General features: G+C 41.7%; 1 protein-coding gene across 4 annotated transcripts in view; it reads right to left on the reverse strand.

Annotated features, from left to right (window-relative positions):
• asap1b (ArfGAP with SH3 domain, ankyrin repeat and PH domain 1b) overlaps window positions 1–12,029 on the reverse strand; it is a 102,192-nt gene that overhangs the window by 27,305 nt on the left and 62,858 nt on the right. For all 4 annotated transcript variants that reach the window (XM_075452769.1, XM_075452772.1, XM_075452770.1 and 1 more), the window contains exons 9-12: window positions 10,846–10,932; window positions 9,135–9,235; window positions 7,266–7,335; window positions 2,177–2,264 (exon numbers count right to left, since the gene is read on the reverse strand). In XM_075452769.1, coding sequence (XP_075308884.1) covers window positions 2,177–2,264; window positions 7,266–7,335; window positions 9,135–9,235; window positions 10,846–10,932 — 346 coding nt within the window. The remainder of the gene's footprint in view (window positions 1–2,176; window positions 2,265–7,265; window positions 7,336–9,134; window positions 9,236–10,845; window positions 10,933–12,029) is intronic.

Below are 12,029 nucleotides of genomic sequence, written 5' to 3' on the forward strand. Positions count from 1 at the left end.
ACAAAAACATCAAAGAGCTGTTAGGAAAAGATGAATCAGGGTTCATGGAGGTATTTTTTATCATTAACTAAATCCAGAACATGTAATAAACTGATCTCCAAATTCTATAATGCCATACAATTATCCAAACAAGAGAATACAGAATACATAAAGAGGAAATGGGAAAAGGAAATAAGGGTAAAGATCACACAGGAGAGCTGGGAGAAAATATGTCAGCTACAATGTTTCTGAACCGGGTCAAATACAGGAGTTCTGCTGGAAAAATACAACAAGATTTTTTTATCATAGCCAAACAAAAACGGCACCAAGGCAGCGGAGATGCTTGTTAGAGGTTCTGTGGAGCTAATGGAGCTAACGGAGCTAATGGCGCTAACGGAGCTAATGGCGCTAACGGAGCTAATGGCGCTAATAGAGCTAACGGAGCTAATGGAGCTAACGGAGCTAATGGAGCTAACGGAGCTAACGGAGCCAACCACTTTTTCTATTATATATTTTCTGGGAGGTCTTACTGGGAACAGATCCACAAACATATTAGAAATATATGTATGGAGCTAATGGAGCTAACGGAGCTAACAGAGCTAACGGAGCTAATGGAGCTAATGGAGCTAACGGAGCTAATCACTTTCATATTTTCTGGGAGGTCTTACTGGGAAGAGATCCACAAACATGTTAGAAATGTATTTAATGTGAACATCCCATTAAAGTGTGAAGCTTTGTTTTTGGGCATCTTGTTTGAAATATGGAACATAAAAGACAAAAAAAACTGCTGGCTGTGCTGTTGGCAGCTCAGTGAGAGATGTGTCAGGAGGAAATGGTTAAAAGTGGAACCTCCCACCACTGATGAGCGGATTGAAATTATGAATGAGATTTGTGTTATGGAGAAGATTTCTTTTTTTTTTTTGTTCCATTGTTCCTACCTGGAGAAATTTAGGCCCAAAAAAGGAAACTCCAGAAAGGCAGTATGAACAAAACACCCAAACTTTCTACACCCATCCTTTCCTTTGTGCTTGACAAACTAAAGCTGTAATTAGTGTATGTGATGGAAATGTGCCTTTCTAAATAAAGAGAGTTTAAAAAAAAAAAACTCTCATGATTAGGGCTGTAGCGATACACTAATCTCACGATATGATACACGATATTCTGCCAACAATTCGATTCAATACACTTACATTATTTTCTGAAAAAAAAGGGTCACTCAGTGGGGTCACATGGCACCGAAAGGATCGGATTATTGACTAAATTACAATAAAACTGAGTTATTAAGTGCATGTAGACACCTTAATCTGACTATAAATTGGATCGGATCGGATTAAGACCCCGAGATAACTGGGTTGAAAGTCACTCTAAACCTGCTTGTAGACGCTGAAGCACGTGGTGAATCAGACTTTGCGTTCTGCGCATGCTCCAGATGTTTTCCCGGGGTCGTGACCCGGAAGTCAAAGGAGACGAGTCCTGTTGTTGTCGCCGTCAGAAAGAAACAAACAACGCGATGGAGAATGCTCCGTTGGGCATCGAGTTTGTGCAACAAGCAGCTCATCACAGACCAAATGTAGAGGGACGTAGCTTCATCTGGCTCTGCGTTCTCCATCTTTCTCCAATGCCTGAGTTTGTTGTTGTTGTTGGTGGTGAAGAGGTCAACAGGAAGTGGCTCTATTAGCAACAGCTGGAATGGGTACAGCGCCACCTATCATACCGGGGTATGACACGCTTTGTGCCTCTGATCCCATTCATTCACCGCCATATATCCAAGGAGAATTACCCTTGCTCAACTCATTCTGATTGTAATTTAGCCAATAATCCGATCCTTTCAGAGCCATGTGACCCCACTGAGTGTGGTTTGACATGAATCGTCTCTGATTGGACTGTTGATCCGTCCTTTGACCCGGAAGGACAAACAGAAACAAACGAACATGTCACGAACGTGAGAGCTGTGCACTTTATAACATTTTATGAACTAATTTATCACTGTTTTGTATAATGTGGCCCCCTGACATTGTATTATATTAATGTTCTTGTAACGCCTAACTTTTCAATAAAGTTTGCTTTAAAGAAAATAAATAAATGAAAAATCGATATTTTATCGGGACACAAATTATCGATATATATCGCAGTGTCGATAAAATTGCTCAGCCCTACTCATGATATATTAACACGTGTGTGTGCGTGTAAAACTTACGAGAAATGAGATCAAAGCATTTCCTGTCCTCGCCGCTCGGCTTCACCTGGCAGGTGAGCAGGTTGAGTTTGACTGGCTGTCTGTTGGACTGGAAACACAAAGACACTGAGGGTTATAAGCACACCGATTCATATCAAACACGGCTTCGGTTTCAAACAATGAGGAAACCTTGCAGAGTTAATGAGCCAAAAAGCTGCTGATTACTGAGTACTGTGCAGTTGTGTCACGCAGGCAGAGTAAAAGTCTAAAATACAGAGAGTTTAGCTAAAAAGCACAGTGTGCTGCATCCCAGCAGGCGTCCAGAAGCTGGCAAATCAGAAGAAACAGCAGATAAAATGGCTCATTTAAGATAAAGGTTGAGCTGAGGGGCCAGCAAACAAGGCTGGAACGAGAGAAACGTATTTTACTTCAACCCTGAATCGTGTAAACATAAATCATGCAAACCCTCAACACCACACAGGGATGAAATGATGAATAATACCACCAATAATTCTGAGTTAATCACAACATTACGATGTTCCTTTGGAATTAATAAGGTATTTTTTCCACTTCATTTATCATAAAGTAAAGCCAACACAATAAAATCACTGAGCTGGTTCCTTTTAAATGTAAAAACAATGATGTCCATGTGCCTGAAAGGGTCAACTCGAGCAACTTCAGTGATCATTTTTTAATTTGTGGCAGTTATAATTAGCCTCTCATAGCAGCTATATGTTACATTTGTCACATGGTAGGTCGTGGGATTCTTGCTTCAGTTGCTGGAATGAGCCAACATCCTAAAAAGGGGGGTGGTGTTGCTAAGCAACACACCCTGAGGGCTACAGTTAGTGCAGCTATGTACAGGCTTTAACCCCGTTTATATAACATACATAATCCAGAAGTTCACCGTCACCTTTTTGAAATACATCCAAAACTTCTTAATTACCGTATCTTCCTCACGCTTCTACGCGCATCGCATCAGTTTGGGTATCGTTTAGAGGACAAAGAGCGAACTCAGAGAGCGGATCAGAGCCAAAGACTGTTTGGCCGTGTGTTACAGGTCATGTGACACTTTTTTATGGATCATTTTCTGCCAAATATCATGGGACTGTGGTGGCTGGTCGGCTGTTTTCCTGCTCTATCATGCATCCAGAGGTGGGTTACATTTACTTGAGTAAGTTTTTGAAAACATTATACTTCTAGGAGTAGTTTTAAATCTCTATACTTTTTACTTTTCCTTGAGTAGATGTGTGCAGCAGAAACTGTCCTCTTACTCCGCTACATTAGGCTACAATGAGCTGGTTACTTTTCTTCTTACCTCTTTGGTATTCTACGCCTCATTATTTTTATCCCCCCGCGTACGCCTCATTTTAATGTTTTATTCTGACAGAGAGAGAGACTTCCGCCAAAGGCTCTACCACCTGACTGTGTTCCACCAATCAGAGGCAGCCGTGCAGTCTGGTCACGTGACCGTACTCGATCTCAGCGGCGGGACGGGTTAGCTTTAGCATTAGCAGTCGTAGCAAACAAACAAAGAAACAGATGAAAAATGTCAGAACCAACGGTGGGAAATGAAGACGCAGACGAGGCCTCATACTGAAAGCATGTTTACCTTACAAAGAGTGAGAAACAGCAGCTACATTATGTGTCTTCTGTGTCATCCAAAACAAACGCACATTTCAGCAGAAACTCAACATCTAACTTGAGGAAACATGTAGCGCTAAGTTTCCTAAACTCGTTTTTCCCCCATGGATAGGTGAATGTTTGTTTTTTAGGTTACATATGGGTTACATATGTTTTAAACATTTCCTAAGTCTCTTTAATTTTTTATTGAAGTTCTTGAATTTACCTGGATTATTTTAATTTAAGCTATTTTGTAATTAATTTAATTTATTTAGTACAAAATAAGTTAAAAAATTACAAAATTACAAAAAGTTACAAAATTGTAAACAGCCGGTATTTTGTCAGGTTTTCAACACGTTGGGGATCTAAACGACTACTTTCTCACCTGAAAATGTTTCAAATGTTGCTAAAGTTTACAGAGTTTAGAGCTTAAGAGAAATCAGCTTCAGGCCGGCTGATTTCGGCTCGGGCAGGAGTGAAATGCATTGTGGGTAAACGCTCTGCATACTGTCTGATCGACCAGTATGCAGAATGCAGAATGGAAGTATGTAGTATGTAGTATGCGGTTTCGAACACAGCCATCCTCTGTCCATGCCGGACGATCGTGACTGATGGAGACGTGTTACCGCTGATATCTGCTCTTCTTATTGGTGCTGCCTCACATCTCCTCTGCTTACGAGAGGCTCACAGGAAGTGGGTTTCAGACACAAAAGGAAAACATTTTCTTTTGTTCTGTTGAGCAACGAGGGGAATAAATGTTTAATTCTGCTCAGGGCCACTTGGTGGTCGTCTTGTAATCATTTCTATCTGTGTGAGATGGCTCTGCCAGTGTTTCCTGCAGCTGAACTCTGGGTGACTGCAGCTGACATGGCGAGCCGCCAGCAGGCCAGCCCGGCTCCAGGGCTCGTCTCGGCCCGTTAGCATTTCATTAGCACGCGGCCCGGTCCCTCCTCTGCCCGGACGCTGGCAGGAGACGATGCTCGGTGTGCACGTGCCAACTGGGGCCATTATTGCAGTGCACAGCCAAGCCATCAAAGTCCACTTTCCGTATGGGGGCGTCTTCAGTTCAGCTTCTATCTGTGTGACAGCTCTGCAGCTCCTTTTGCGCTGTTGAATAACTACAACAGCGAATGATGACCGATAAAAACCATGTGATGCCCTCATAATCTCTCCCTTTTTTTCAAATTCAACTAAAAAGTTTTTTAGTTTTTTATTGTTTTGTTTTGTTTTCGGCCAAGAACAGTAACCGTAAGAATAACCACACTGGAAAAAAATGCCCCTCCAAAAATAAGTAAGAAAAACAACAAATAAAAGACGCTTTTGCTTGAAATAAGCAAAAAAAATCTGCCAATGGAACTAGTGAAAATCGGCTTGTCAAGATTTCTTGAAATAAGATGTGATATTTAGGACTTTTGAGTTAAAAGTGATCTTGAAATTAGCTTAAAAACCTCTTCAAATGTAAAAAAAAGCTTGTTTCATATGATATGTGACTCAAAACAATTTGTTTTCAAGAATTTTTCATTTAACAAGATATTCAAGATGTATTGTCTTCAAACAAGTCCCTATATCTGGCTGAAATAGTACTTGTTAGGCAGTTGTGTCTGATATTAAGTGTAATGAGATATTTTGACTAGAAATGAGACAAATATACTTGGTAAGACTTTGATTTTTTTTCCAGTGCATGCTCATCCTGAATGTCTCACTATGATTACAACAACAAACTACAAATACAACATGAAGAAAGTCGAGGACATGCACGCCAGCTTCCGCTCATCCCAGTATTAAGGTAAATGTGGTCTGAATTGAAAATGTATTGGCTGTGTTGTTTCTTTTTTTGTGGGATGTTTTATCTGTAGAAATGCATATAAGTATGTTGTCGTTAAAGTGGCTCTCCCCTTGATTTTGCCCTGCCAATGTGGCTCTTGTGAAATAAATAGTGAGCATAACTGCTCTAAAAGAAAGCAGCGAACATTCGTGTGTGAACACCGAGCTGGCTTCCCTCTCACAGGAGCCAAACACCGCTGCTGCATCTCATTTATTGCACAGGCTACAACACTTTTATGTGTTTATATTGGTGCTGGCAGATCCCGGCGGCCGCACGTCGATACTCAGCTGTGCTTTGAAACACTCGCACTGACAGCAGGCTGATGTTCGGCTGACAATTAGAGCAGGATCCAACTGCAGAGGTCCCTCTTCAGGCCCGAGCCGGGCGGATCTCAACGTTTCTCATGAGCTATAAAACTAAAAGTAAGCAGTGTTTGCTGCCTGTTTTTTATTCCTATTAGAGCTCCGAGGCATCGCTTTATAAACTCTGATCAGACTACGCTTCAGCTTACTGGGATATCACTCAGTTTAAAACTTAAATTAGTACCAAGTGAGGTACTGAGAATGATTTTATTCGATCTAAAGCGAGAAGATCAAACCGGGATTGTTTTCTTACATTTAAAGTACATTTGAAATACTAGTTTAATGCCTATTTAGTGAGATGTAAGATGTCCCCTAAATACTTAACATACAGACTCCTGGCCTCAGACGCAGGGAGTCTGTTTTCCTGAAATGGTTATTGTTGTGAAAGCAGCTGAAAGTAATTCAGAAATGTAAAATGTGTGAAATGAACCGGAGGACAACATTAACACTGTCGTCGAATAAGAAACGAATCACAGGAGATTAAATCCTTCGTGCTGTAACTCCCTCCAACATGTTTACTGTTTACAGAGGTTCCTTTAACTCTTCCCATCCAAGAAAAATATATAAAATGGGAACTATTGTTGAGATTCGTCGATTCAGCGTCAACAAATGGAAAATATTTGCACTTTATTGTTAAAAATGTACCAAAAACTGACTCTTAATCTTTTTTCTGTGGCATTTTTTCTTATAATACCACACAGCTTCCTTATTTAAGAGGAATTCAATCAATTTATTTATCAAACAAAGCTTCAGATCAGCTGATCTGGTCTTTTAAAGCAACATCTGTGTGTAAAAATGGAGCAAAAAAGATTTCCACTTCCACATTTCCTGGTTATTAAGTCACCAGCTGGATTTACTGGTGCAGCTAAGCCACCCCCCCCAGTCCAGTTGTTGTCTTTGTTTGAGGCTTTGCAGCGGGTTATAAATCAATGACCAACAGCAGGGCGGAATGAATGGAGATATGAATCCAGTGTTGGAGAGAAAAACCTCCCGGTGAACTACGAGGCTGAAGACGTGCCGGCTTATAACGCTGCGCACACACTCCATCTGAGATGAGTCACCGCGGCGCAGCAGGCAGCGAGGGGGGGGATGGGGTGGGCATGGAAGAGGGAAGGGGTTACCATGGCAACCCCTCTTTGTCAGTTCCACTCTGCCAGCCTACAGATTGGAAAAGCCCGACAAAAAAAAAACCTCCCTGTAATGTTCTCCCTTTGATCCGTGCAGTCGCTCCTCAGGGTCATCAAGTTCACATGTGTGCATGTGTGTGTGCACGTGTGTGTGCACGTGTGTGTGTACTCACTGTGGCATGAGAGATGGTGAGGATGCCCCCCTTCACTGAGCACTGCCTCCTCTGCCACACCTTCCTCAGCCTGTGGGGGGGATGCAGGCATTAGTTCCATCAACATAATTAAAGGTTTCCTCTCCCAAAAAGACCAGGAGAAACTCATCCATGCATTCATCTCCAGGAGAAACTCATCCATGCATTCACCTCCAGGAGAAACTCATCCATGCATTCATCTCCAGGAGAAACTCATCCATGCATTCATCTCCAGGAGAAACTCATCCATGCATTCATCTCCAGGAGAAACTCATCCATGCATTCATCTCCAGGAGAAACTCATCCATGCATTCACCTCCAGGAGAAACTCATCCATGCATTCATCTCCAGGAGAAACTCATCCATGCATTCATCTCCAGGAGAAACTCATCCATGCATTCACCTCCAGGAGAAACTCATCCATGCATTCATCTCCAGGAGACTCCATTACTGTAAAGAGCATTAAACATCTGCAGCTCATCCAGAACGCTGCTGCTGGAGTTTTAACCCGGACTAAGAGATCTGAACACATCCCAGCAGCTTCAAAATCTTTACTCTGGCTTCCAGTCAGTCACAGAATAGATTTTAAAAGCCTGCTGTTGGTTTACAATCTGTGATCTGTTCAGAGAATATAAAGCCAGCAGAGCTCTTAGATCCAAGGACTCAGGTCAGCTGGTCCAGTCCAGAGTCCAGACTAAACATGGGCTGTGTTCGAAACTGCCTACTTCTCCTACTACTCCCACTACTCCTACTACTCCTACTAACTTTAACTTTTTTTAAGTTCCTGGTTGCATACTAGATTCTCCTAAATGTTGGGTATGCATCATGAGGTCACTACTCATACTCAAACTACCCAAGATGCAACGTAATGTGACGTCGCCGATCGTCATTTCCTGTCAAAATGGCAGTTTCAAGCTAGCTACAACGAGGGTAGGTTCACTTCCTGTTTTCAAAACAAAAGCACCAATTGTATGGTAATGGCTTTCCCTATGATGAAAGGCAACGGGTATTTTATTTTGTAAAAATAACCAGAAGTGCGTTGCTCACTGCGGCTAGCTTTAGTAGCGCCGAATTCGTGGGAACAAAATTGTAAACAGCCGGTATTTTGTCAGGTTTTCAACACGTTGGGGATCTAAACGACTACTTTCTCACCTGAAAATGTTTCAAATGTTGCTAAAGTTTACAGAGTTTAGAGCTTAAGGGATATCAGCTTCAGGCCGGCTGATTTCAGCTTGGGCAGGAGCGAAATGCATTGTGGGTAAAAGCTCTGCATACTGTCTGATCGATCAGTATGTAGTATGGAAGTATGTAGTATGTAGTATGGAAGTATGCAGTATGTAGTATGCAGTATGTAGTATGTAGTATGTAGTGTGTAGTATGTAGTATGTAATATGTAGTATGTAGTATGTAGTATGTAGTATGCGGTTTCGAACACAGCCATTGAGAAGCAGCATTTAGCTGTTATGCTGCAAACAAGTGGAACACACTGCCAGTGGAGATTAAACTTTCACCAAATGGAGACATTTTTAAATCCAAGACATTTCTGTTCTCATGTGTCTATGCATGAAATCTGCACGATATCTTTTAATTTATCTGGACTGTTGCTTGTTTTTAAATTCATTTAAATGATTTTATTTTTTTCTCTTTATATTATTTTATGTATTTTTAATGCTTCTTCCACTCCCTGCTGCAATGCTTTTATTTTATGTGAAGCACTTTGAACTGTTTTGTACATGAAATGTGCTATATAAATAAACTTGATTTGATTTGATTTTGATTTGTGAACGAGCTGTCACGTCTTTCTTCTCCGCCTGATCGTTACGTTTTAAGGTCACATGCATCCCAGCTTACCCGTCGCTCTTCTTCAGCAGGTAGCCTTTCTTCTCACTTCCAAACTCCTTGTTGCCCTGCAGCTGGTGCATGCTGTAGCCGCCCTGCTTGCTCTGCGAGTCCTGCGCGAGCCACACGGACACAAGTCAACAACCGGAGCGCCAGCGCAGAGGCAGCTGGACAAAGACATGCAACTGGGACACACGCACTCCACCAACTTAAGTCTCCAACACCAACGCGGAGGGGCTCTCGTCTTTAAAGGGACAGTTCGCCTCTTTTGACATGAAGCTGTATGACATCCCATATCAGCAACATCATTTCTGAACATCTTCTTACCCCCTGCTGCGTCCTGTGAGCAGAGTTCCAGCCTCGTTTTGGTGTTGATGAAGGTAGTCCGGCTAGTTGGCTGGGGTTTAAAAAATAAAGCGTTTTGCTTCTCAAAACAATATGCGTTCAAAAGAGTAATACATTTGCATCACAAAATCGTTCTCCAGGAAAAAGTCAGACCTCACAATCGCTTGGCCCTATTTTCTCTCCGGCTTGCGCCACGTATAAAATATATTATATTAAAATATATTTTATAAAATATTATATTTTTTTTATATAAAAAATATAATATTTGTATTGAATATTATTTCAATATATTAAAATATATTATTTTAAAATATATTTATTATAATAAAATATCATCATGATAAATATAATTATTATATTATTGTTAATATTAAATAATAATTTAATATTATTTATTAAATTATAAAAAATATTAAACAATAAATAATTTATTAGATAATAAATTAAATTCGTATCACTGCCTGCTGTGTAGACCATGCAGACCGAACAGTAAACACCGTAACAGGCGCGGCTGTCAGCAGGCGGCAGCAGGCAGTGATACGAAGGGAGAGAAAATAGCGCCAAGAGATTGTGAGCTCTGACTTTTTCCTGGAGAACGATTTTGTGATGCAAATGTATTACTCTGTTGAACGCATATTGTTTTGAGAAGCAAATCACTTTATTTTTTAAACCCCAGCCAACTAGCCGGACTACCTTCATCAACACCAAAACGAGGCTGGAACTCTGCTCACAGGACGCAGCAGGGGGTAAGAAGATGTTCAGAAATGATGTTGCTGATATGGGATGGCATCCAGCTTCATGTCAAAAGAGGCGAACTATCCCTTTAACAAGGTGCGAGCGCGAAGAGGAAAAGTAAAAGAAGCTACGGGGCATGCTCTGCAACACCCCTACAGGGCCACAGCACTCTACCGTCCACCACAGCATGCTCAGCATGCAGCAGCACTTACTCTTCTAGACTTGATTCCAGACAAGCAGAAGGCAGAAGAAGGAGATAGAGGGGAGAGGTGTGAAAGATCTGGCTGAGGTTCAGGCGGTGGCTGTGAAACAGTGTGTCGTGTGCCTGTGTGCCCATCTGAAAGTGGTGCTAACTGCGCTAACAGTTCCAGGAAAGTAGAACTCACTTCATGCAACAAAGCCACATTTAAGTGTGAGCGTTTTTAGGTGAAAGCTATGAAAGCTGTGTGAGTGTGAGGGTCGCGCAGTGAGGGGCTCTCCACTGAGCAGCCAGTGAGGCACAACACTGGTCACCAGCAAAGCCTACCACACACTGGCTACCAGCATGGTACAGCACTGGGCGCTCGCTCCGTGCTGCAGGAGACGAGCTGGTGAAAAGAAAGAGGGACTCAGGTGCGTCTTTGGCTGCGTGGGACCTGCATACCTCCTTCTGGTCCAACTGGAGGGAGGACTTGATCAGATCCCGCAGGGCAGTCAGCTGCTTCTTCTCCTCATCCTGAGTTTGTTTGATCTGTGGAGACAGTGAGTGAGAAAAGTGACAGAAAGTACATCTAAAGCAGAGATACTCAAGCTTTAATTGGCGGCTCGCACTCGCATAGTAGCTTATAACAATATGCTAACAATAACAATACATTTTTTCAAATAACACACAGCGAATACTGCACAGTATTAAGTATTTTTATTAAGTTTGCGTTTTTGTAGTATTAAGTATTTTTATTAAGTATTAATTAAAGGGATAATCCGGAGTAAAATGCACTTTAGGTCAATTTACGGGATGTTGGGAGTACATACGTTGAGTTGACATCAAAATCATGTCATTCGGATGTGTTTTGAGAATTTCGATTTGACCGTTTTTAGCCAAAAGTCGTTAGCCTGGAAGTGAATGGGGCAAATCATGTCACCGCCACAAAACGCTATTTTTATACCGCTTCTACAGCTCCAAACAACATAACACTTACGTGGTAGTGAGTAGAGGGTCCCTAAAGCCAAACCGAAGTGTCCCGAGGTCTTCATGTGGTCGGATATAGAGTCCAGAATGAATTTAATCAAGCCAGTACCTTTCCGGAAATGTGTCTGCTGCAGCTGCCGCTACAGACCGTGGTGAAGTTGGTTTGATATTGGTTTGAAAAAAAAGACACCTTATTTCCTTATTGTGAATATCTGTCGAATATCCAATATCAAACCAACTTCACCACGGTCTGTAGCGGCAGCTGCAGCAGACACATTTCTAGAAAGGTACTGGCTTGATTAAATTCATTCTGGACTCTATATCCAACCACATGAAGACCTCGGGACACTTCGGTTTGGCTTTAGGGACCCTCTACTCACTACCACGTAAGTGTTATGTTGTTTGGAGCTGTAGAAGAGGTATAAAAATAGCGTTTTGTAGCGGTGACATGATATGCCCCATTTACTTCCAGGCTAACGACTTTTGGCTAAAAACGGTCAAATCGAAATTCTCAAAACACATCCGAATGACATGATTTTGATGTCAACTCAACGTATGTACTCCCAACATCCCGTAAATTGATCTAAAGTGCATTTTACTCCGGATTATCCCTTTAAGGCTTAATGGTGTTTCCTAAAGGGGGCTCTGTTAAACCTGGC

The sequence above is a fragment of the Odontesthes bonariensis genome, chromosome 20, assembly GCF_027942865.1.
Source record: "Odontesthes bonariensis isolate fOdoBon6 chromosome 20, fOdoBon6.hap1, whole genome shotgun sequence".
NCBI classification, from domain to species: Eukaryota; Metazoa; Chordata; class Actinopteri; order Atheriniformes; family Atherinopsidae; genus Odontesthes; species Odontesthes bonariensis.